This window comes from Megalops cyprinoides, chromosome 2, assembly GCF_013368585.1.
Source record: "Megalops cyprinoides isolate fMegCyp1 chromosome 2, fMegCyp1.pri, whole genome shotgun sequence".
NCBI lineage: Eukaryota > Metazoa > Chordata > Actinopteri > Elopiformes > Megalopidae > Megalops > Megalops cyprinoides.
The window spans coordinates 54,631,813-54,659,180 of record NC_050584.1 but is presented as its reverse complement, the minus strand read 5'-3'; the positions used below and the strand labels follow the sequence as shown (position 1 = coordinate 54,659,180).

General features: G+C 39.9%; 1 protein-coding gene and 1 long non-coding RNA gene across 2 annotated transcripts; both read right to left on the bottom strand.

Moving 5' to 3' along the window:
- Positions 1 to 45: 45 nt before the first annotated feature.
- crb1 (crumbs cell polarity complex component 1) lies at positions 46 to 27,368 on the bottom strand. The gene is made up of 13 exons (XM_036522294.1): positions 27,224 to 27,368; positions 20,248 to 20,850; positions 18,768 to 18,963; positions 18,413 to 18,552; positions 17,786 to 17,968; positions 14,417 to 15,355; positions 10,563 to 11,113; positions 10,077 to 10,242; positions 8,368 to 9,274; positions 7,464 to 7,505; positions 6,754 to 6,876; positions 5,900 to 6,026; positions 46 to 690 (listed from the first exon to the last, which is right to left on the bottom strand). Exons 1-13 carry the CDS (start codon positions 27,306 to 27,308, stop codon positions 475 to 477), a joined length of 4,278 nt encoding a protein of 1,425 aa, XP_036378187.1. The 5' UTR covers positions 27,309 to 27,368; the 3' UTR covers positions 46 to 474.
- Positions 1,337 to 2,490, bottom strand: LOC118773379. Its single transcript, XR_005004727.1, has 3 exons — positions 2,291 to 2,490; positions 1,845 to 1,888; positions 1,337 to 1,409 (listed from the first exon to the last, which is right to left on the bottom strand). It is a non-coding gene; the product is annotated as an uncharacterized LOC118773379 (long non-coding RNA).

The following is a 27,368-nucleotide window of genomic DNA, read 5'->3' as shown; positions in this document are numbered from 1 at the left end:
GTGTGAATAAAATACAAGCTCATTTTTATTTAAAAGACTTAATTCTGTTAACAAATGGCTTTGTCCACATATGTGGTTTACAGAGGATGTCATAAAGCTGAAATAACACTGATCATTTTTGATTTTACGCCAAAGTATAGCCACATATTACCATGAATGTAATTATTGTATATCTATTTCATTGTAAATATTTCTTTAACTGTATATACAGGCACTGTTTACATTGATTCCATTTTCCTCCTTTATATAGCTGACCCCTTAAACTAAGGCTGCAGATCTAACTGATTATTTTCATGAAGAGACACATTACCATCCACAGTATAGTTACCTCGTGAATAATGGGCTCACCATTGACAAATTTGACTTATTTCAGGTGGGAAACTAAACTAAAAGAGAGGCTGATGTCAACAGACACACCCTTTGGAAAGGCCACCACCCACCTCGGTGTGTCGGATGAGGAGGTGGTGGGTGGGGTCATATGAGTCTCTCCATAGGTGGAGTCTGCACCATATTCCACATCTCCACTCTGGAGCCCTCCTTCTCCTGTCTGCTGGGGCTATAGGTGCCGTGGGTGGCCCTCCGTCGCAGGGCAATGACTAAGGCAGCGGTGGCCAGGAAGAAGGCGAGGAGAGCCACAGAGACCAGGCAGGTTGACAGCAGAAGGTCAGAGGTCAGGTTGTCTGTGTTCAGCTGGAAGGCGTCACAAAGGAAGCAGTGTCAGTTCTCGGGAAATGCTTACACGTTCAGATGAGTCTAGAAGAAAGCTTTAACGAACTGACCCAAAATGACCTGCCTATTTTCACCATGACATTCTGCCATTTCAGTTTTTAATTCTTTCCCATACCTCTCAAATTTCAAGCCAATGAGTTATTGGTCGAGTGGAAGCAGGGGCTTTCCTTTAGCTCCAGATGCTCACATGAAAAGGTCTTGAACTGTTTTATTCAAAACCTAAAACTCTTACACCATAACACAGCAGTAATTCCAGATCTGCTCAGACAGAATGACAGAAGTACAACACTACCACTGTATCCCTGTAACACTATCCGGCCATCTGGAAACCTTCTGCAACTACATCACTGAAACTACATATTTTTTTTTATACAGAGGGATTGTATTAAATCTTTCACCAGATATCAGGCACACACCAGTGCTTCATGTCCTAAGGTCTGGCTCGATCACACCAGGCGCTCCACGCGCGGCGGCTTCGCCGCGGCGCTCTTCTCCGAATCCGCCCGACAGGTGGCGGCCGGCTGCTCCAGAGCGCGAGGGCGCAGCGATCCCTCCATCTGGCGCTTCTCGCGGACTTTGATTAACATAAACGCCAGCATAACCGCCGCGATTACGGCGGCTCCAACAATACACGGAACAATGACAGCTATAATGTGCGATCCAGGCATAGTGCTTGCAGTCTGCAGAAAATCACACACACGCACACACACACACACACACACACACACACACACACACATACAGAGACATACAGACATACACACGTACATACACACAGTAGACATCAAACAGCCAGCGGGAGGGTAGACATTTACAATAGTTAGCAAGTATATAAAACTCAAAACAATTCTGAAAATTGTAGCATCTATTTGTTATGTTTAGAAAATGATTCTTTTGTCTGAAATAACAAGATATACCAATTATATTTATATTGTACCGTGAAGTAATACAATTGATGTTTTTTGCTTTTGCTTTTTTTACTGCCAAACTCTATAAATACCACTGTTGGTTCTAGTAAATACCAAAGCGCTATACTAGAATCAGGAAGTGTGACTAACTTGAGATCTGCAGGCGTTGGAAGGAAAGCATGTTGCTCGTTTTTAGCAAGAACTTACATGTGTAGTACTATTAGCTTGTCTCGTGGGAACCCAAGCCTCAGCTGTAGAGAGATGAGTATTTGTAGTTTCAATTCAATAGTTCAATTTAATGTAGTTCAATTTAACCAGGACTGCATGATAAAACAGTAATGTAAGCAAGCACCATGGACAGAATATTTGCAGAGAGATCTGATTTTAGGAAAAGGTCACCTTTTCTGAAAATATTTTGCATAAAAAATCACATTAAAATATGTTTGATTAACATGCTGATTAAAATGAACAAGAAAAAGAAAGTATATCGAAAGAAATACTTCCTTGCAATAAGTGAGATCTATTTTACTTGCTTGTTATTATAGAGTATATGCCCAAATATCCAAAGTGTAAATAAACACTGTGATGTCAATCCTAAATATAAACTGTGCGGAAAAGGCTGATATTAAGCAGCATTGTAACAATGTGATTACCTTTCGGAAAAGCCCAGTTGATCTTCAGGATAAAAATCACATAAATTACCCAACACATCTTGAAGCCGCTGGTTTACAGCAATCAAAGAAATTCAAGGGATTTTTCAGACAAGGACCACACCGCTCACGATGCCTGTACTCCCTAAGTCATGTCAAACTTAACTTAACATCTGTCCACTGAGTGTAACTTCTTCCAGATGATAAACTGTTCTGGAACTGTTTGTCACATTCCCCGAAAGACATGAGCTTTCCAAAATGCCACCCCTTCTGCTGAATTGCATTTCAGGAAGACCATATGCCGGATTTTCGCTGGCTAAGCATGTTTCACAATCTGAAGACGGCACACTCTTATGTTACAGAACACCTGCAAACACACACACACACAAACACACACACACAGGGACACACCTGGCAATCCCTGACTCCCACATTCTTCATTTCTCAAAGACAAGGTATTTTAACATACAGAGAGATAGCATGCTACTTAGCATTCACTGAAGCCAGTTTTCAACTAACAAATGCCTCCGTGGTCTTTTTCCCAAGACTGCTGCTTCACGGAACATGTCTAACATCAACTGCCCACGCAGGACATTGTGATGACCAAATGCCATACATACATGGTGAGGGTGCCAATTATATTTTGTAACCAACTATGTAACATTACCTTACATTAGCTAATTGGGTGCTCTCATCAAGAGCAACTTAAATAGTTTACAGTTTCTACATGTTATCCCTTTAGGCAGCTGAATATTTACTGAGGCAGTTCCAGTTAAGTACATTGCCCAGTATCACTGTTGGACTATGAATGCTGCTCACTGTCACAGTATCACACTGCTGGATTCTGAATGTAACACATACAATTACACAGCAGAAGCACATGGTGGAGGAGTTTATGAGTGTGTTTGTGAGTTTCTTGGAGGTATTCCCTGTGAAAGAGTATATATGACAGTGACAAACCCGGTATCCATTGGTGTCTTCCTGGTCACTCTGTACCAAAGCTCTTTACTGCAGTGAGAAAAGGCACCTGTCACTAGACAACCTGCCATGTGGCTAAGGGAGATTATACACTAGTAATGTGATTACAGTTGTTGTGGCAACCACTTCTGGGGTTCTAAACACAAGTCAATATGCCCATCTGAAATAATTTTTCTGTATTGAACACAGATAATAAAAATAGCACCATAAAGACATGCTGTGCATGTAGATGCAACTTCTTTGAATTGTTAATCCATCTAGGTTAATTATTAAGGCTGGACATAATATACTGTACAAAGACAAACTCAGTACTTTCTGCTTTGAAATTAATTTAACAATTTGAAAAGGTTATTTAAAATATATTTGAAGTAAGTGGATATAACCTTAACATTTATGTTTACATTTCTGATGTGGAGACTGATGTGGAGATAGCTGTACTGGCTTTGCAGAAGTTATTATTTTAGCATTATACCTTGGTGCTTTAACAGCATACTGGATGTCGTATGTTGTATTGGGAGTGTCTACACTTCATTAATGCAGCTGGATGTTTACAAAAGAACCTGATTAGATTAGAACCAAGAGATCCGGCTTCCAGCTTCCAAGAGCAGTAACTGCTCTACACTGTTATATACAGTTTTTTTGCGGTGAATATTAAATTACTTTGAGGGGGGCCTATGGGGAGCTCACAACTAATGGGAAGGTGTTTATATTAAAAAAACCGAGCTCTACAATTCAGTGGAATTGCATACTGCAGTCAAAGATGTAAGGTAGGGCACTACCAAACCGCTGATATGACATTTTGAAGGCAGGTTTTACCAGTAGCAGATTTTCCGAATGACTTCTGCTGTCACTGAGGGCTTCAGGCATCCATGAGGTGCCCTTCAAAAGCTTAAACTGCACTTTACCTCAGAGTCTGAATCATTACCACGGCAGCAAGGAATACAGCTAGCAGTGCAATGCCATTGGATAAATGTATATGACCCTTGGAACACAATGGAGCTTTGTAAAAATGACTTCAGAACATTTCTGAAAGAAAACTGACAGAGTACAAATGACAGATCCAGAACAAAAAGAAAGAAAAATGTTTATTTGATGACAAACACACAAAAAAAAAAATAGTATAAAGAAAGACATGGACATGGCATGAGAGGAAAGTTGGTCCAGTTAGGATGTACTGTTACACACATATAGTAAGTAATAAACAAACAGAACAAATTGAAATGTGTATGGAGACAGTGAGTGGCTAGTGAAAAGAAGTGATGAAATCATGCCTTTGCCTGTTATATGGTCAGAATAATTGGTCACAACAACAATTGCATTTTCTTAATGGTTATGTTATTGAGAATGGTAATGAAATGGTAAGCCTGGTTAGTTTTTGTATGAGAAACAAGCCCAACAGAGTGAAGTACCAATGTAAAACTGCCGCACTCACAAAAACCTTCAGATACGTGGATGTATCAGATCATCCTGAATAAGGGCATCTTCTAAATGACTTAGCAACATTCATATTCAAATTATTCCTCCTTGAATCTAGAGACGTCACAAACAGAGAGTTGCAAGCACAGTTTCAGCTTGTCTCTTAAATCCGCTGTAATATACTACACAAGAATTTAAGTCTTCATTTCACAATAATACTTTCAATTCAGTTCCAACCAGGTAAATTCACAGGTGTCTTACAGTCTACCAATAATGACTTTAAAAAATCAAATTCTTCAAAATATCAAAATTTTATTTGGAAAAAAACATATTTTATTCACCTTATTTTCCTTGGCTATTATTTTCTCTTCTCATTAACAATATGGATAATCCTATCCCTCTAGATAGATACCAGACAGAATATGTCATCAATTCAAATGCAAATGTAGTATATAGTATGCACGCTATATCATACAAAAGAACCCTATCAAACACTGAATGATAAATGGAGAAATATCTTATGGATATGTATTTTATCACATTCACATCTAATGTTTTCTTCTTGCTGTTTGAGTCAAGATCCATCAACAAAAATCATTATACAAAAATATAGATATACATGTAAAATATGTGAACATAAGGCACAGCCTCCTTGCTCAGCTCAAACGTAGTAGGCAATGCCCTCTAATTTGTCGATAGCTACAATAGCTATGTATATTAAGTATGCTATTTGCACCCATTTAAGGCTATGTTTTCAATTAATACAGTACACTGGAAAATGTGATCTCTGGTATTGGTCATACTGTGGTGTCTAGTGATTTTTCTCTACGTACCCTCATAATAAATTGCATTCTTATGTTCTATACAGCAGTAAAGCTATTTTAAAGCAGTTTTAGTGGTAGTAGTACAGGAATAGTGGTTTAGTAGTAGTACAATTCTGGCCACAAATAACAGACATTTGGTGATATTTGTAACATACAATATAATATCTGGGTAAAGTCAGCCCCCACCTCACCGCTACCTTGTGTACATTATAAGGAGACATGTGTAAGGAAGTCGTCTTCCTCTATCTGAGATGCAAGACCCCTAACCCCCTCAATCGTCATTCCCCCCCCAGTCGACCTCTGGGTCGTCGTCCAGCCGGAGGATGAGGTAGGACAGCAGCTGGAAGAGATTCTGCCACAGCAGCATAGACACGTAAAAGTAAATGTCGCTTACGTCGATCTGGCAGACCTCGCCGGCGTAGCTCATGTCGCAGACGCACTGGAACCTGTTGATCATGTTGCGACAGTACCCTCCGTTCAGGCAGGGGTTGGACTTGCACTCGTCCAGCTCCAGCTCACACCTGCAACACACAGGGCAGAGCACAGGGTCTGGGTTGGTTTGATCAGACAGGTTAACTTAAAACTGCAAAGGCAAAAATAGGAAAAGGCAGTGTAGCATAGTGGTAAGGCGCAGGACTCGCAAACGAGAGGTTGCTGGTTCAATTCCCCGGTGGGACACTGCTGTTGTCCCCTTGGGCAAGGTACCTAACTCAGAATTTCTTCCGTAAATATCCAGCTGTATAAATGGGTAACATGTAAACCCATTTATAAAAAAATTTACCTAACCTATGTAAGTTGCTCTGGATAAGGGCACCTGCTAAATGCCAATAACGTAATGTAAAAATCAAAATAGTGATGCTGATGTCAAACATTTACATTTATTCATTTGGCAGACGCTTTTTATCCAAAGCGACTTACATAGGTTACAGTTCTTTACAATGTCATCCATTTATACAGCTGGATATTTACTGAGGCAACTGTGGGTTAAGTACCTTGCCCAAGGGTACAGCAGCGTCTTAGCGGGGATTGAACCGGCAACCTTTTGGTTACGAGTCCTGCTCCTTAACCACTATGCTACACTGCCACCCGCAAACAAGTAAGTGGCAATTGCAATGCCACAGCATTATCAAAGAGCTTCCAAATTATTGCACATTTCAGTTCTCTGACTGCAACCTTTATCCAGCACCCAGCTGTAGGTGAACACGGCAGCTCTTGGAAGCAGCAGACGAAAGAGACGTAAGTTCTCACCGGTGCCCAGTAAACCCTGACATGCAGTTGCACATCATGCCGGTTTCGGAGCAGTTTCCTCCATTAAAACAGGTGTAGTTCTTCTTTTCATTCCCACAGATGGACACTGGGAGCTTGGGGCGTCTGAAATGGCACACAAACACAGGGTCAAGCGCTGGTCTCCCACACTCAGTGCGTGAGAGTCACTGCTGTCATCCGCTGTGCTGTTGACGGTAACCCACAGAGGCTTAAGCGCCAATCAGGCTAATTAGATTGGTTTTTAAAATGGCGTTACCACTGAAAGGTAATTGATAAGAAACCACTTTAATGTCTGTCATAGAAATAAAAAGCAAAGTATGTGTACAAACAGCATAATCAGATCTCTGTAGAATTAGCAGTTTTATCCAGACAGAAGGTGAATGAGAATCCAAAAGGTAGAAACTTATGTGTCTCTCCCCAAGCCAATTAGCACAACATTCTTTAGCTGCTCTGCTGGGTCCGTTATTACAGGATTTTCAGTTCTCCATCTGTGCCATGTGATTGTAATTTTAAAAGCCTATTAGTATGAGAAGTGTGCTAAATACACAGCAAACAGCAAAGAGTTTAAAGGTGGCAGGACAAAGGAAGACACTGATGTCGGTAAAATGACACTACTAGAGGACACCTCTGCCTGAAGAAACATTGTTTTCTATAAAAAAAAAAGAAAGGCAAAAGGGAAACACATTACTTACATATGTTTGATTATGAACCAAGGAACTTCTTCAATCTCAAGACTGAATAGAAAAAGAAACAACAAAACAAGAAAGCAGCGTTATTCTGACACAAAAGAAAGAACTTTTCCTGCAGTATTCCTACCTACAGGATGCACGTTGCGCCTCACAGCACAGCGAGACTTGTTCAAAGGGCTCTGTTCACCATGTGTGATGAAGCAACAGAGAGAAATGTGTGTTTACTAGACAAATGGTTGCAGCCATTCCCCAGACAGTGCTTCCAGGCATGCTACAGATCCAAGCGAAGACAAAATCAGTGCCATCACAGGAGAGGATGTCTCAGTGGCGACAGATGAGCCAACACTGAACTCGCGTTTGAAAGTAATACCCATTCCCATGCTTTGTGACATTTAGAGGAAGCCTAACATTTAAACAGACGCAGAATTAACATTTTTTTCCATTTCAAACACTTCAGTAATAAAATACTAAACTTACAGAATTTGCATGTATATAACAGTAATTTGTGGTAAACAAATCTGTCCCTAGATTATTCCAGTTTCATTTTTAAGATGTTGCTGGTGTCTTTTTAAGGAAATACTGTTCAATTGCATTCCTAAAATCACATTGAATAATGGATGAATAACACATTTTGAATATGTTACAAAAAGGTTTAAAGGTCAGGGTTTAATATTGTGAACTGGGACTGCTGTCAATGATATATAACAACTGATCCAACATCTTTCACTTTTTTGCCTCCTGCCATGAAGTATGAATTAGTAACGAACCTGCCAACGGAGAGCAATAAAGTGATTTTCTTTTAAAAGTTTCATTCCATTGTGTTTTTCATCTGGTCTCATCCAGAATGCATCACTGCCCGAGAGCAGGTTCTGTTGAGTGGGGTGGTGATACGGTCAGCCTTACTTACGTGCAGTAAGGTCCGGTGTAGTTTTCCGGACAGAGGCAGGAGTATCTGTTGATGCCGTGGAGGCAGGTGCCACCGTGCGCGCACTTGTGATTCCTGCACGGGTCCACCTCCTCCTCGCAGTTGGCGCCGGTGTAGCCCTCCTCGCAGGTGCACTCGTACGCCAGGGAGCGCGTGCTGCAGTTGCCGTGGACGCAGGGGTTGGACGCGCACATGCCGCTGTTGATCTCGCAGCGCCTCCCCGCCCAGCCCGAGGGGCAGCTGCAGCTGAATAGGTTGAAGAGGTCCTCGCAGACGCCCCCGTTCTGGCAGGGGCTGGGGGCACAGACAGGGGCTCCCGTGCAGCCGCTCGGGGCCGCCTTGGCGGACGTCTTGACAAACTGCTCCTCCTGGGGTCTGGGGAGGCTCACCTCGGACTGCCCGTAGTACGGCAATGCAATGCCGCCGATTTCCACTGTGCTCAGACACCCAGCCAGGTTCCAGACTGCATCAGGCCCCAGGCCCCCGAGCAGAATGTGAACCCCTTCCCTCAGAAAGTCTACATTCCCAGCAGGGACTGAGGAGGCGGCCGGCTCTTCCTCGCCGTCCACACCCATGGTCCACTTGGAGGTGCGAGATTGCGGGGACACCATGGAGAACTCTACTGAGTGCCACTCTCCGTCGCTGATGGGCCTGCGGCTTTTCAGGCTCAAGGCGAAGGAGCTCTCCCCGCTCAGCAGCTCTAAGAACAAATAAGAGTCTTGGACAGAGACCGTGAGGAATTCGGGCCCCTTCTCGGCATGGAGTATAGCAGCGTTGCGCTTCCTGGTCCGGATGCTGAAGGAGATGCTGGTGAGATTACGAAAGATCTTCCCATTGCCTTTGTAGGACAACACACTGCTGTCATCCTGAAAGGTTGCATTGGAAATGCCTAAACACAAATATAAGCAAACATACCCGTGTTATTATTTCACTGACAGACAGCAGAACACAGAACTGAGACATCGCAAAGACAGCAAAGACTTTCTTCTTACTGAATGAAATATTACCTTATAGATCTTATAAAGAATGAACATGTACCCATAACCAATCCAAAGAAGTATAACATTGGCTCTAAACTCTCTCACCTAACTAGATCTGATGCAACATACTGTATATCTTATGCAATTTAATTTAATTTAGGAAGAACAAATGCATAATAAGTATACTGGAAAGAAACTGGAGAGCAGCATATTTGTCATGTCTAAGTCACAGACTGCACTTCAGCAGACTGGGTGCTCACTGGAGGACAGCCATTACTCCACTGATGTCAACTGAGAAACCAACAGACGCATGTCAAGTTGCAGGGTACCTGAGAGTGATGAGGCACTCTGTCCGACCTACCCACCCCCACCCGCATTGGAACAAAGCCAAATTGTTCTGCCACTGTGGGCTGCCAAACATCATAAGCTGGTGATCTAACCCTGGCTGTATAGCTCAGCTTGCACTCAAGGCAAACACCCTCACCACTATGCTACTCAGGAGCCCCTACATCATATATTTCACAGACTACAATCACAAATGCTCATACTAGCAAAGTAAAAATTCTGCACACCAACTAGCTAGGTCTTCATGCTATCGTAGGTAAGTACTACAGACACACGGTTTCATGAATGTACTGCATGCCCAACGACAGTCTTCCTGGCCCCTGCCATTCCCTCCTTGATGGTTACAAGAAAGGGGGCAATCCTTACACTCAAAGCCCTGGGTGAGGGGCTGGCAGACCGCAGCAGACGGGCACGGCGTTAGCTCACACCACTGCACCTCTTCACAGCGCCGCCCTGCAGTATTTGGGGGGCACGTGCAGGTGAAGTCATCCCACATGGAGTAGCACATCCCCCCGTTATGGCAAGGGTTTTTCTGAAGAGGACAGTTAATGATTCATGAGACAAAGACAAAAATTGTTCACAGCCTTGTTTCAGAGGGATTGCATCAGAAATTTCCACATACATTGTAAGTCTTGAAAGGTAAAGAAAAAAAGAAAACTGCTTTGCACCAGTTACATTTATAATGTGATATTTCATTACTACGCAAAACTTACACAACATGTACAATACAATATATTAAGGTGTCAATTGTTTGCAAATGAAAGGATAGTTAATCCAAACCAGTCATGGTTAGATCTCTAGCAGAAGTAAGCAGGGAGATTTGCAAGGGAAGAGGAAAGCTCTGTTACTTACAACACAGAGGTTGTCACCAACACAGCCTCGTGTGACACTGACCAGGCCTTCCATAGGATAGGAGCTCAACGGGGTGCTGAGTGCATAGAACTGCAGGCGCCTGGAGTTAATCCGCAAGTCCTGCATGCACCCTTTGAAATAACCTCCAAAGGCAGCAGAGGCACGTTGATCGGGCAAACCTCCAACGTGGACGAGGTCCCCGGGCTGGACCTGCACAGTCCGGATGGAGGCAGCCCCCTGCTTGCGGGCAGACTGGAAAAGGGTCACTTGGTTGTGCTCTATCTTCACACTCACGAGGTGGAAGCTGCCATCGCTGATGAACAGCTCTCCCCTGAGGCTCTCGAAGTTGTTCACCTGAACCTGCACTCTCCCGCCCTCCAGCCAGACCCTGAGGTACTGGCTGGTGCTGTTTGAGAGCACCAGGAGTAATCCCGTGTGTCTCCTGGTGCGAATGAAGACGGACACGACGATCTTTTGCCCAGGATCATCATCCACAGCGAAAACCGCGTAGCTTTGCGAGTCCTCGTTCCCAAATCTGGCTGTGATGTGTTCTGTGTTGATGAATGAAATGGAACAAGGACTGAGTTAGTCAATCACTACAGCACTCAGTATACACACTATACTATAATTGTCAGTATATCAAGGGTCAAAAACACATGCGGTTAATTTTCCTAGGTAAAGTCATATCACAACTTGCCCACACAAATTTCTCACCCAAAATGATACAGCTTGCCAGGAAATGATCCGATTCTTTTCTGGTGTTTTGTTTTTGTCCACAAAGTACTAGGCTTGCATGCTTTGTTTTGTTGTCAAGTGAAATTACTCAAAATATAATTTGAATCGAGAAGTGCATTCTAACTAGTTAACTATTAAAACTCAAAAGTCAGTCAAGTCTTTAAATTCATCATGGGTGTTGAATACCTAATATAACAGAACGTCTAGAATGCTTTATAACACTAGGTAGAAGCATTTGTAATCATTTGCTTATGGTAACAGGCATAATGTGTTATACAGAGTATCATTCTATCATAAATTGAGGATGATATGAACATTTTTTGCAGTCATTATGAAGCACATTTAGGCATATATACGGCTTCTAACCACTTTATAACCATAAATGGTAAAGGATCACTATAAATATATAACTTCTCGAGACAGAGAAATTCTCACAGACCATTTTCTTAAAATCTTGCATGCTGAAATAGAGAGCAGATTATTTCTGTTTACAAAAGTCATTGAAACCATAACAGATTACAATATGTGTGATTTACAAAACTGCTCAATGAGTCATTTAAAACGGAATATTAACGGAAAATTCATTCAGATTTACTCCTCTATCCAGGGCAGTTTACACAAGATTCCAGTTTACACTGTTTTCCTTGATGTATCTTGATATATTCTGTGCAGCACAATTCAGGTTAGGTGCCTTGCTCAGGGGTAGCATGTCAACATGTGTTGATATATTAATTGCATAATTTTTACTCTTGTTTTTTCTACTGTTGCTCACTTCCTCTGCATCGTGTGTGTTCACGACTCCAAAACGAAGTACTGTAATCTGCTTTGATGTCTAAAGTCTAATTCCATCCTCCTGGGAAAATGCCAAATTTAATTGCTTAATCTGTTATCTAAGGACTTATCTGAACATTCGATGTGAGAAAACAAGAAACAACCGAAACTGTGAGAGCAGCAGGTGAGTAACAGTAATTGAAGATTATTATCAGATTACTTGGTGGGTTCAATATTATTTTCATGTAATTTAAAACAAACTTTAATCTTTCCTTCAATCCAAAGGATTACAACAACCCTGGCTTACTCTTTCTTTTCAAGCCACTGCGATCAGTCATCCTTATCACTAAGAAAAGAGGTGACGTCAACAGTTACAAAACATCTACAGAAACCAAAATAAATACTTGTCTGGGTTATACTACATATGTAATCAAGGTGATCTTTCACCAATGAGAACATTTTATGTTGCTGCAATCACATGACGTACAGCCTCAATTCCGGCAGGCAACTGTAGATCATTCATGGCCCACCTGAATCATAAATCTGGTTATAATATGTTTAAACCTTAGACTAGTCTATGTTTAGACTTACTTCTAAGAGTTGGAACCATGAACCAATCTATAACTATCTAATGAATTGATGAAGATAAATCCTGACTCCTGATGAATTCATGTGAAAATCATCATCTTTCATCAACTTCAACAATTTGAGTGATGAAACTCTTTTATGCCCTATAAATATTTATACATGATTATACTATTGAGTCTAGTAATAAAATGTTGACAGTTTTATTTTTGGGTGTAGGGGGTGATAGGGAAGTTAATTCTGAGGCAGAACCTGCTCTGGATTCAGCAATACCTCATTACAATCAACATGCTAGTCCAGGCCCAGGCCCACCTAAAATTTTAGTATTTGTCACATTTATACTAAAATACTGCCTATGCCTGGGCCTGGACCAGTCCCTCCAATCATTTTACAAAAACTATTGACTTGGCAAACTGATTCCAAAAACTGGTTGAGTAATATCTTGCCTTGATTTTTATGTTGTGGAGTGACTATTAATGTTGTTTTCCTCTAAAAAGCATGTCATACTGTATCCATATTTTGTCATATCTACATAGGCGGTAGTTTCAGTTACCTAACCAGCAAAGCTTTCCTTTTTATTCTTTACCATTTAAATTAGCTAGCTATTAACTTTACTTACCGGGCATACAGTATGTGAGGTATATCATTACTGACAGTTACTACCAAGTTATTTATGTATAGTTAGCCATCTTAATTATATAGCTCACTAGCTAATAATATTTGTGATCACCTGCAAAGGTTTGTGAAGTTCCAGAAACAACCATTTCATGACTTTTCAACTTTTCATGCTATCTGAAAACTCGTACCTTTACTATAAGTATCGATGGGCACCATACAAACACAAGTTGATGGTTATGCCACATGTTTTGTCCATTTTACCAGCAATAACAACTCTTACTTTGGAATTAGTGATTTAAGAGAAAGAGGTTCTGTGGGCTCCATTGCATTGAATGCAATACATGTCAGTGTATACCTCTGGCAACACAGACTCAAAGAAATTCTGAGAGATCTCCATTTTGGTGCCGCAATTGCTGTTTAAAAGATAAATAAAGTCAGATTTTCAGACAAGCAAAAGTGCAGTTTTCAGGGCTGTATTCTCTCCTAATATGGCCTGTTAATTAAAAACTCAGAGAGGCAGATAAATAGATGTTTCCTTCATTTGTCATATCTAAATAGCTTACTGGCTACATGGTAGCAGCAGTTGGAAGGAAAAGATGACACACAATAACTACATTACACAGACAGTTGCTTGCATTGCACTGCATGTTCAGTTAACTTTATAAAGATATTTTAGTGCCTAAGTCAATAATTTCACTTTTACCAAATTTGTTGAATTCTGTAGAAAGAGTATTAATATTTACTGATAGTGTCACTCACATATTTATGCTGGTTTTGGTGGATATTAGAGAGCTGTGATTGTTTTTTAATTACTGAATATTATTGTTTTATAACTGACTATTACAAACCTTAAACTTGAAGTATTGCAATACATTATAAATTCTGTGGTCAATCCTTTCACATACACACTAAACTTTTACTTTTCTAGTCCATACTGATTCCATACTTCATATACCGTACTGACGACCAGCTACAGACTCACATTTTTGAGTGGTCAAAGATGTATGTTAAGCAGTATACAGTATGCCTAACTTGGTGGTCTAAAAAATTGGAGAGATATATAAATAATATAAATAAGAGAGATGTCAGTATCAGTGTGTACACAGTGTTTAAGACCAGAGAGCTTTTCCACAGAAGAGCCTTACCCTCTGAACAGTCATGCCCCTCATACGGTCTGTGGCACTCACACTGGTAACTCTGCCACAGGTTAACACACCGGCCCCTGTTACGACACGGACTGTCCTCACACCTGTCCCTGTGGCTGCAGCCAGTGGCAACGTTCATGGCTGCGTCGATCGGCCAGCTTTCAGGAACTACTAGCCGGGCGTCCACGTACACATCCTGCATACAGCCGATGAAGTTATGAGGGGGGCCAGCAGCAGCCCGGGTGCCATTCCGTTCCCCTGGAGACCCTCCGATGAAAGTGCTCTGGAAGGCAGATTCCAGCTCAAGCAGCCCGCTCTCCACCTGTGAGGACCTCCAGCAGTTCTCAGTACAGGGGCCATCCAGGAGCCTGATCCCCAGCAACCTGCCCCTAAGCACAGCCTCCACAGTGTGCCATTCACCATCTGTCACATTCTGAGACAGCTGTAGTTCCTGGTTCAGGTCAGCGTTCCTCTGCAATCTGAGGTGGAGGAGGCCTTTGACCAGCTCCAGCTTGAGCAGAAGCTCTCCGTTTCCCCGCTGGAAGAGAACGGCTTTTTCCAGCACGGTTTTGAAGCTCAAGGTAACGTTCAAAGACCTTTCTGTGCCTTGGAGTGGAGTTTGCAGGTGGAGGTAGCCACTTGTCTCAAAGGAGAAGGTGGTAGACGTCTGGCACTTTGAACCAGTGAAGCCACCCGGACAAAGGCAGCTATAGCCATGCTGTCCTTCAGTGAGGAAGGGAAAGCATTTGCCTTCATTCTGGCACTCGTGGCCCTCACAGCCCACTAGAATCTGTGTACAATTCTCCCCACCATAGAAAAGTCCATTTAGGCTCTGTTTCAAACAGTGACATGTGTAACCTCCATGATTGTTCTCACATATGCCTCCATTCTGACAGGGGTTCAAGTCGCACTCATTGATGTCCTCTTCGCACAAAGTACCTAAAAGACAGGTATTGAGATTTGTATATCAGCTTGGACATTCATTTAAAATTCAACATTTAAACATCATTATAATAACAGTGAAATTAAGAGCAACACAAAATACCTGTGACACAATTACATTATCAAGGAAACAATACCAACTAAGCTCTGACTGGGGAATGATTTCAAGGCTTATCAAGTAACACAGCAACAGCATTCCAGACAATAACACATCTTAAGAAAAATAAAAGCAGTGAATAATGGAGCTTGAATAATGGAGCTACACATTATATTACACAGTACTACCCAGATAGTGGATAATATCACAATATTTTATTCTATAGTTGATAGATGAATAATGTGCAAATCAATACAAGGAATTTGCCATTTGAGCATTTACCCTTAGCTCATCCAGCAATTGTTTAATGAATTTAAGTTGTTTGTTTCATATAAATACCAAGTTGCCTAAATCTGCTCTGATCTATACCAGATCTATTAATTTTGGTCACTTGCTCGACGGGGAAAATATATTAAAATTAGCATAAAATGCAGCATCTTTGACACTGGGCATTATATAACAACCTCAAATTAGGAAACTACATAAAAACAAAGAAAAAACAAAAGTGCATGTGCCAAATGTTGTTCCCATAAGACTAATGGTTTACATGTAAGTACTCAATAGTAAATCTGAGGTTTCCTTATCAATTAGCTGCTGTTGTAGTTTTGGGTAGAAACTTAAAATGAACAAATCTGATGGCACTGCATTTCTGTGTTCTACATTTCATGCAACCCAGAATCTCAGTGAACATGGCCCCTTGGTTGAGCAAAAGGTACTGTTAGATTTGCTCATAGCATCCATATTAATTTACATTAATATATTTGAACTGTCAGTCTATATGACAGCAACTGATGTCAGTTGTATCATAGTTTGTATGAATCTGGACCTCACTTCATGAAGACAAGTACTTTAAGCTTAGAAAACAAAATTCTGCATTGTCATCGCATCATGTGACTGTGTTCATAAGAGATCATTATCTTGAATGGTTCACTTAGATTATGAGTTTTGCTTAGATTTCATTAAGTAGAGACAGAGGAGGAACCCCACCCATTACAGCAGACTTCCTCACAATGAGAAACAGAACTCCAAACTGGACTGTGTTCCATGTTAAAGTTATGAATGAGCAAATACTAATAGTATATTCATTTAGAGTAAATACTAATAGTATATTCATGCTCCACGTGATTGTTATGCAGTGAGGCACTGTGTGCATATAGATGCAAAGCTTGTTACATAATTAGCTGACGATTAGGCACAAATTGGCACTATAGCACGGCGCCTTGGAGGATTTAAGGGATTACTTTGTGGGTGTTTTCCATTTGTCACAAAGTAACACACTTCACAAAAATAACTCATATTCATACTTTATACATAAGATTGTAGTTTATCCAGAAGAGGTAACTGCAGGGATTAAATCAACATTGAGCAAATACTTCCTTCAAGTATAGGAAATAAGTAGACAGGAACAAGTACTTAAAAACCAAACAGCAGCATTGATATCCCAGAGACTGGTAGATAATCAAGGTAATGTTCCTTTTTAAGAGTTATAACACTAGACTTTTCTTTGCAACTTGAAAAATGAACGAAAAAAAAAACAACAGAATAATTATTATAATGCAAAATGTTATCTCTGTAACAGGAGAATAATTATTATAATGCAAAATGTTACCTCTGTTGACAATTTAGGAGATAATGATGCATTAAACAGTAAGATACAACAGACAAGAAACAGATGCCAGATATATACAAAAGAATTGAGAATTCACAATTCAATTTTGTCTTTTTCACCAACAAGCGCACTAAGGTACACACATCCACACACATGAACATTTGCTCGAAAAGGCATCATTACCTGCACTGAGCAAAAGAAGGCTCCAAACCCAAGCAGCAGCTCTCACCATTGTTGCTATGAGTTGTCCCAGTCACTAACCATGTATTCTTTCAGATATAGTGCAATGTGGAGAGTATGATTTTGTAAACAGGCCATCCCCATGGATGGCTCCCACCGCTCTCCTTCATTCACGCATGTACAACTGACTGACGGTAACCCTGACTCTCTCAAGCCTGATCTGTAGGATTAGCTTAATGCAATTTAAACATCTTAAAGGCTGCAGGGGTTAGTTTTTAGAAACATATTTTGAGCATCCCTACACATCTTTCCTGACAGGACTAAAAGGCAGAGAAGGTATTCTGCCAGCAGAATGTTTTTGTAGAGTTTTTGTAAAGCACAGGAACGAGTATGAATCTACAACTTGTATTTATTACTTGAATTATTCACTTGAATGTAGTAATGACAAAGCCAGCAACAACTAAAGTCTTATTTTTAATCTAGGCAATTTGATAATCAGCAGGGGTTACATTGCTCAAAAATGTTATGCATTTATCATCACCTTTTAATCCTGGAAGGCATCGACATATAAAGCCTGCAGCATGCTGGGGGTCAAAGTGTGCTGGAAGCAGTGGCTCAGCCCCATATTGGTCTGTCCAAGAGAGCTCGACACACTCCCCTCCAAAGAGACAGGGGCTGCTGTCACACTCATTGATATCCACTTCACAGTGTCGACCCTCAAACCCTGTTCAAGAGACTTCATCAGCACAGCAACATCTCAGCCTTACATACTCAGCACATTTGTTTGCCACCATTTTCATAGAAACAAACAGGAAAACGTGCACGTTCCCATACCCCCCCCCCCCCCCCCACACACCACATTTGCAGGTTGTACGCATAATTGCACATGCCTTAGGGCTTATTTCAGGCTCTTTTGCGCATGCTGTTTAACTTAAGCAACTTGCATTAGCAGAACTGAGACAAAGCTGCTGAAGCTGACAGCCAGCTGGGCCAAGACTGTAATCTCCGTGGCTGGCCTGACACTGAAGATTTCACGGTAGAAATTGCCGTTACATTTCAAATCATGCCCCAGCAGGGACCTTAAGGCTTTTTATAACCCATACTTCTATTACAGTCGAAAGGCATCCAAATCATTGAAAGCATACATTTGGAGATGTAATTACAGTACCTGGCCAGCACTTGCATGTGTAGTTCCTGTGGTTATCCTGACAGATGGCGTTGTTGAGACAAGGCTGGGACATGCATGGTGGAATGGGAATTTCACAGATAAGGCCCATGAAGCCCGACAAGGAGCAATTGCAGCTGTAACTAAAAAAGTTTGAAATTTCTTTTAAGGTGCATGGAAATGTTTTCATACATTGAAACATTCAGTATTGGGACAGGTTTGTGCACAAAATAATACATGGTTCTGGCATTCTGTAATTTTGTCATTCCTCTGGTTTTAATTATCAAGGTCAGCACTAATTCCATCATACCTTAAATTAAGGAAAAACACAAACTGTGAGCAATGGAATGCAATCTACCTGTTCAATCCATCTGTGCATGATCCTCCGTTCTGACATGGCTGACTTCTGCATTCATCAATGTCAATTTCACAGAGCTCTCCTTCGAAGCCAGCCTTGCAAGTGCAAGAAAAGCCATTCAGGTGGTCATGACAACTGCCGCCATGCAGGCAGGGCTCTGACTGACACTCGTCAATTTGCAGCTCACAGCTGGCACCTAGAATAGCAAATGAAACTAAGACCACATGGAGCAGAGTTTCCTGATCTGTAATCAGCCCTAAAGCAGAGGTGTTTTATCCCCAAAACCATCTGGACAAGCAACAGAGTAAGATGCAGAGTCCTGTTAATGGATTTCTTCTCACTTGTGACTTGATGGACACGAGCAAATGTTTCAGTATTTGTTTTCTCACCTTTCCTCTGTGCAGAATTGGATATATGGCTTGCACAACACCAAATGTTTTCTAACCTTGTTGTCAATATCATATTTTTATGTCCTTTTTACATATTACAATTTATTTTACATCAACGCTCACTTATTAGCCTGGCATCAGTGCAAGAATTCAGAACATAGTTGACAATTGACACAATTATATACAATTGTGTGCTAGAGTGAGAGGCGGGAGGAGAGAAACTCTGACCCGAGTACTTTAAGCTTTTATGACAGAAACTGCCTATATATGTAAAAGATAATACATTTAATTATTTGTTTTTATGGCATGAAAATTCTGCTTAGAATAAGCATAGAAATGCTTATGGGTATTATGTAAGCATATGGACCAGTTGCTGGGAAAATAGAAAGCAGTGAACACATTTTACAAAAACTTATTTACCATGCAAAAACACAAACTGTTTTTCACATGTATGGAACTACTATCACAGAACTGCACAAATGGGCCATAACTCAGGTCAACATTTTCATCCATTTCCTTGATCATGTAATCTTATATCGTTTAATTCCCATTGTCACGTTGCATGAAAGTTATGAGTGTTTTTGTGAGGAAAAAAGGTTGACATGACACTGGGCCACCACTAGATGGAGTACACACATTTTTTTTTACACTCATAGTAGTGAATTCAATAGAGCTAGTGCTTTTGCTGTTATGACAATATAGGTAGAGACACTCCACAAGCCATATATGCATAACATGACTCCTGGGTTCCAACTCCTTTTGCCATCACCCCATTTGGGGAATACAGTCTATGCATATGTTGGGCCCACTGCCTCAAGGATTGCTGCTCAGGAAGGATCTTAAAGTTTGGTCTTACTTAATACTGATCTTAAGAGACTATGAATTTACTGAGAAATGTGGTTACGCTGTAATTATTATTGTTGATATTACTTATAAAAAATGTAACGCTTGATGATGTGAACCTTCTTATTAGTTTCTTTGTTCAGCATTGCAAAATTTGTTGTAATCCTTGTAATTACCTACATTGTGTGCTGTACTGTCACCCGATGAAGGCTTGAACAAGCTGCTCGACAGACATTGATGCCGCTCACCTGTGTAGCCTGGTTTGCAGATGCAGACGTATGTCCCGATCCCGTTCACACAAGTGGCTCCATTCTGGCAAGGCTGAGAGGCGCACTCGTTCACCTCAATCTCGCAATGCGTGCCCTGAAATCCTGGCACACAGTAGCAGGAATACCCGCCCAGCCGGGCCCTGCACAATGCTCCGTTCTGGCACGGGTTCGAGGCACACCCGCTCATGTCTGTCTCGCAGCGGGGGCCTGCGTAGCCCGACTTGCAGATGCATGAGTATCCACGCTCTTCGGGAGGGACAGGAAGTGTCCGACAGCGTGTCCCCTCTCCGCAGAAGCTGGCGGCACAGTGCTGGACCAGCACCTCGCAGGTGCCCCCAGATAATCCAGACCGACACTGGCACACCAAGTCAGAGGAGCTGATGGTGACAGGATGGCACGTGGTATTCTCATGGCAGGAGACGGGGCGGCACAATTCATTGGATCCATCACAGTGCTCATCTGAGCGGGTAGTCACAGAGGACGGACACTGGCACGAGTAGCCTGTGGGAACCTCTTGACACAATGCACCATGTTGGCAGGGCTGGGACAGGCAGGGAGATGTGGCCTTCAGGGGTGATACAACTGAAAAGATCATATGAGGAACGTTACACCATGTGTTCTTTATCACAACACACTTAGTCATAATTGATGTCCTATACTTGACTGAACCATTTTTTTATATATAAATAGTAGCCTTTTACACATATCTGTCTTGACTAAAATGCTAACAGTGATACTCTTCTCCAAATGTAATAATCATTCATTTTCCTTATATAACAACACTGTAAAGCTGTGGTTTACTTAAATATTTATACATTAAATTAATTATAAATTATATATACATACTGTCTATACAACATTTATGATGGATTCATGTTAGGTTTTAGGTTAAAATAATTCAAGTATATTGCACATGCAAGTTTCACTAGTAATAGTCCACTAGCACTAATCTAGTCTAGGGGCGTAAGGATAAGTAGTAATATGGAATTATTTAACCTGTGGTAAACCAAATGTTAAATATCAGCTCTTTGATCTGTACATTTTTTTATAATGAAAGTTGAGTTCTATTCTGACTAGGTATTGCTATACTGTTTGGTTGAACCTTGCAACAACTACAGCAATAAAATTCCACTATTCTGTAAAATACATTCTTGTAACATACAAGCTTCAGACAGGTTTCCAACAACATGACCAGTAGAGTGAAGCATTGTTGTCATTCCAGGCAGAAACTATGATCAAAGACCAGGGTGCCCTCCCTCTATTCTACCATTGACCACTGAAATCCAAACAATAAAACTGATCTAGAACCTACACCCAGGGGCACTCTCTACTTTCATTCTATCTGCATGGTAATGGTAAAGGCTATGCAAGAACTCTGCAAAGGACAAAGAAGAAATGTTTATCCACTCCTGTCAATATTGTGCCTTTCAGTCTTAGGGTTTAATCTCTCAGATAAAGTTTTTCCAATTATTTTTGAAAGCATGAAGCTGAAAATGCAGTCTCCTTAGAATCCATTTGGACTTTATATATATATATATATATATATATATATATATATATATATATATATATATATGTATATATATATGATATATGATATATAAATCATAAACTGAAATGATTTCAATTAAAGATTTTTCCCAAAAATGTGACGGACAAGAATTACACACACCCTCTTCCATTAACTGATCACCCAGTTAATTGTTGGTATCCCTAGTGACAACTGGCTGTGCAAACAAGTAGAGTGTGAAACTGAACTGAATGCATCATAAAGTGTAATTCTGCGGAAAGAAGACCTAAGCATGAAACAAAAGTTTCTTCCAATGCTTTGCATTGTTTAAATAGATCCATCAATACCGAGGTAATTCTGATTCTCATTCAAGTGGGGAGAACTGCATGACAGATCTGTATTCTGTCCTCGCTACTAAACTAATAGCTGCCTAGCCTTTTGTATGCAGTGCTTGGGTAAGTTTCAGTACACCAACACAATTGTATGGTCTGCTTTATTTTCACTATCATAGTTCCCCTCTTTGTGGTGGGGAACCCTTCCTCTCCTTGCAGCAGGACATTTGCAACTATTCAGGACTGGATTTGATAATGTTTCTGGAGCCAATAGGAAAATTGCAAATTGCAAAATCATACAATACCATCCCACTAGATGTAAACTGCTCCAGGTGAGCAGTTTCTTTTCAATTTCAACCATTGAAGCTACTTGTCTGAGAAAAAAAAAACAAAAACAAATAGTCATATGACACAGTGAAAGTCAAATTGCTGTTGTTATTTTATGTTTTAGCCATGTTGCTGTTGAATCAGAGAATGCCTTTCCTGTTTACCTTTAATTTTCAATAAAACATGCTTTTCAGTTTTTATTCCATGTAAGCCAAACAAAGCTTCTCTGTATCCTACACTCATGTCATAATAAAATCATAGTTAATTACATGAGCCAGGTATTTTCAAATGATTGATCCTCAAATTGTGGAATACAGTAGTAACGTAATCTAACTGCAGAAAAAATGCAGTTTTCCAGAGGAAAAAACCTTGGACTTGCTTCCTGTTTCCTCACAAAAGCATCACTTCACGCTGCCATGACAACCCATTGCATGGTTCCATTGCTGAATTTGCTCTATTGCCATGGTGACCGTCTGTGGATAGGAGTCAGTCATTCAAACCATTTATCCCTGTATTTAGAGTAGGCTGTTTTGTGTTTCCCTAATGAAGAGGGTGAATGTAGGAGCAACTGAAAATGACACACATTGCTACAGATTAAAAATTAGGATTCTCATATAAATATTACTGTTTACGTTGATTACTTTTATTGTTTTGTTTCCATGACAGATTATTGTTTTGCCTGATGCTGCTGTCCATGAGAATAAAATCCAATGGAACACTGCTGTAAACATCAAAGGGAGGATTTTTTCAAACATTCATGCTTATTTATCATTCATATCAACGTTTATAATAATAATAACAAGCCCAATCATATTATGTCAGCATACAACAGAGGAAAATTTTGTGTATTACATAATTTGGATATGGAATCCATCACTGTTTTTCACAGTACCTAAAACTGTTATCTTAATAATACTTTACACATATCTAATACAAACTAACACCATGCACATACTGGCTTTTTGGTTCCATCAGGGAAACATCCACACAATAGAGCTAAGTCTATCCCTTGTCTTGATTAAAAAAGACAAAAAAATCAATAAAACAAAACATAAAACTTTAAACTGAAAAACTCTCATCCTCATCAAACATTCAGACAAAATCTGTCATTTATCTTCTTTAATTACTATAATTTTTCTGTGCGTGAGAAATACACTACACTGACATCAGGAAAGCTTCCACCAATACAAACAATAAAATACAGCAGTGTGGTCACACCAGAAAGTACTTCTAAAATATGGTCTAAGATTAAAGTACCCTCCCTCTATTGGAACACTGACTTTTAAAATCCAAACAATTAAATTGATCCAGAAACTATTACTAGTGGCACTCTCTACGTTCATGCTGTCTGCAAGATGATGCCACAGGCAATGGAAGAGCTCTGTGAAGGACTAAGAAAAATTGTTTATCAAATCTTGCTAACATCCCGCCTTTCATTTCTTCGGTTTGACCTCTCAGGCAACAAAAATGCAAACGTGTCACAAACCTGTTCTTCCCTTCATTTTTGGAAGAACAAAACTGGAAACAAAGTATCATCAGAAAACATTTTAAAAATCATAAACCAAAATAAAGCTTTTACACTTAAACTTTGAGGGCCTTTTCAGAAAATTTAACAGACAGACAACCTTATCCTTCATCAATCTGTTAACTGTTGACATCCATAGAGCAGTCATTTTCAATGAACAGTGGCTGCTTAGACAAAAGGCTGAAGCCTGTGGAACCAAAACAAAATGCATCATCAAATGCTAAAAACACAAAAATCTGAAGCTGAAAAACTGCTATATCTCAACCTCACACAACATTGTCGCCACAATATCTATCTTTCTAATTATTATCTTTTTTCTGTGTATGAGGTCGCTGTCAGCCAAAAATGAGTCTACTCTTTGAGATGCTTATTTGAACCCATCTGGAACATCTTGCCACACTCCATGCATCGCCTTCAAGTGAGCCACTTGTAATCTTAGCCCCTGGTCTTTTATTACTCAGGGGAACAGTTCAGACCTTAGCCAATGCTGTGAGGTCAGCTAGATCATGTTGATGTAATTCTACATCTTGTGGAAGTATTTTAAAGTACTTTAAGGCTGACGCTTATTATCTGTAATGTTTTCCACCATGTTCCACTGTTCAGCCCTTAAAGATATTTTAAAGACACCAATAAAATACCTGATTTGAAACTATCTTAGTCAATCTAAGCATTTTACTTTATACAGTGTAATGGCAACATGCATTATCATTTCACTGTATATTTGATGTGATTGAGTGAAGGTTTGAATATTAATGGAAGCTACTGTACTGTACTGTACTTGAGTGGAATGAAGTAATGGACGGCAATGAGATCTAGCAATGACATGCCTGTCCCATAGTCTCTCACACATGTTATGTACCTGACACTGTGGCATTCCCTGAATTTCTGTGTCAACAGGTCAAGATGTAGGATAACATCAAAGACAAGCTGCTGAGTTCCCACTGCTATAACAAAAGTAGCAGAACAAATTAGTCTTCAACATCAAACATGAGCCATGCAATGGCTGGTATGCATATGAACAATTACAAAGAAAAATTGCTCCAGTGCAGAATATGCTACTAGTTTTATTTTCAAAGACAACATTCCCATGTTTAAAATAAAATTAAATATAATGCAACAACCACTTTGTTTCAATTGTCATTTTCTGTATCAGAACTGTCCTTTGATCATTGCACAGATAATTAAGATTGCACTGCCTATAATTTTTCAATATATTCCACATTGTTATTTCTGAATTTTATACACAATTAATCAGCTAAAACTAAAATAAAATTAAAACAAACGAAACTAGAAAGGAAAGTTTGAGGACAAACTTTAATTTGGCTTGAAGAAGCCTACCATGGTCGTAGCTAGTAGTTACAAGCTTTGCTCCAGGCGCATTGTGATGTCAGCTGAAAGTGTTAAAATGTTCAGATTCCATGTTAGTCAACTAACATTTTGTCATGTGAAACTGTAAATATCAAAAAAAAAAAACCTTTATGTATTTTCACAAAATTACAGGTAACACAATCCCATACTAGCTGAAGGTATTAGCCAAGTTTTGTATTTGCAGCTGTAGCTGTTATATACAGAGAATGGGATGGAATAATAAGACGTACGAAGAAGAACAGTAAATTGGCTTTTTCAAGCCAACTTGAGTGAAAAATATTTTATATTCTTTTGGGATTATAGAACCATAAATGTATGAGTAAACATGCACTGTGGTTCAAATGTCATATTTTAAGTTAAAATATTTATTCACTGACATTTGAACAGATTGCAAAGGGAATTTTAAGATTCTATTCATGATGCTCATCCTTTGAGCAAAGCTATCCAGTGCAGATATACTTTTCATTGCAACAGGAACGAACTAACTTTCTGACTGTATTGCTTATTAAAGACAAATTAATTAATATGTTCCCTGACGTTTTAAACAACAACAACATCTAAGTGTCTACACTAGGTCTACACATGACCTTAGGTTGGAGAGCTTTGTCCTAAAGGTCATAGCAACTACTTAGGTGTCAGGGCCTGTCCTGCCATATGTTCACATTGCTAGAACAACTACAGAGTAGGATTAAACCATGATCTGTGTTTAGCTGGATAATTAAAAATACTTGACTATGCATTCATTCATTTGAGGTTCCTGTAAGCAATATGTCTCAAGCTTAATGTATGTTTCATGATAGCCTTTTGCATTCTTTTTACTGTAATAAAAAGAGCCCCATAGCAAACCAACTGACCCCGCAGCCTACAGCTTCCTGCTGTATCCAGATATCTTTCTGATGCAAATGAAATGTGCCCTCCTTTGTTCAGAGATGTCATTATAAAGACCCTTTTACTTGTTCATACAGTAAGAACCATGTCTCTCTTTGATAGATAGTTACACTAATGTGTTTGTTTCAGGTGCGATAACAGAAAACACATTCACTGAAAGCAATTTATTGAATGACATAAGAATTAGAATGCCACCTGACCCTGATACTGCAAACTGAAATCTCTTTGTTGAGCATGTTTTTGTTTGTTTTCCTGGAAGGGGAACACATTTACCAAAAAAGAAAAAAAACACACACAATATGTTCATTTGTGACATGGAAACATGCCTTTAATTAAATTTAATATAGAAGATCTGTATATATAGAACATATACAGTATATGCACTTTTTTCCCTCCACACTTGAAGAGTGGTGGTCTTCAAGCAGACTGCCAGGCTACTGTGCCATTTTCCATCAGTCAATACAGTTGTTCTCGGCCCAAGATTACCTCTTGCTTTATCAACATTGTTGAACTGGTGTGTAATAACAGAGGGTGACCCACATTAAAGGGTCATAGAAGGCTGTCTCTTGAATGACAGCTTTGGTCTGGCCTGCTATTGGCATTCTTATTGGCATTCATGCAGTCTCAAATCACTGGCACACAATACAACTATCTCAAGCAACAGAATGCAAAGCAGAAGCAGAATTTTGTTTCAATGTCATAGAACGGCTACATACAGAACAAAAATAATACATAGCAAAACTATAAATAAAACGGTATTCATATACAGATTCACAAATACAAGTCTCCTAGTAGTAGTAATAGTAGTAACTAGTACCAGTACTATTAGTAATAATAATGATACTAATAATCATAATAAATCACCAAGTCGTCTGTTGTTTATGAGAATATAAACAATATAATAATATAATGGGCTAATCCGACCAACAATATTTTCACACAGTCCCAAAATGTCAACACTTCTCAAAAGAAAAAGCAGGAAAATGTAATAATTGTAGCACTCACTTTCGATCCATAAGGCAAGGCATACTATCAGGACGACGAATTCGGCTGACTTAAATCTGGAGGATGGTGAGAGTGCCATATTCATGTAGACAAATCATCCTGTTCGCGGTGTGCTGCACACGTCGGCACTGCACTCCGGTCAGAA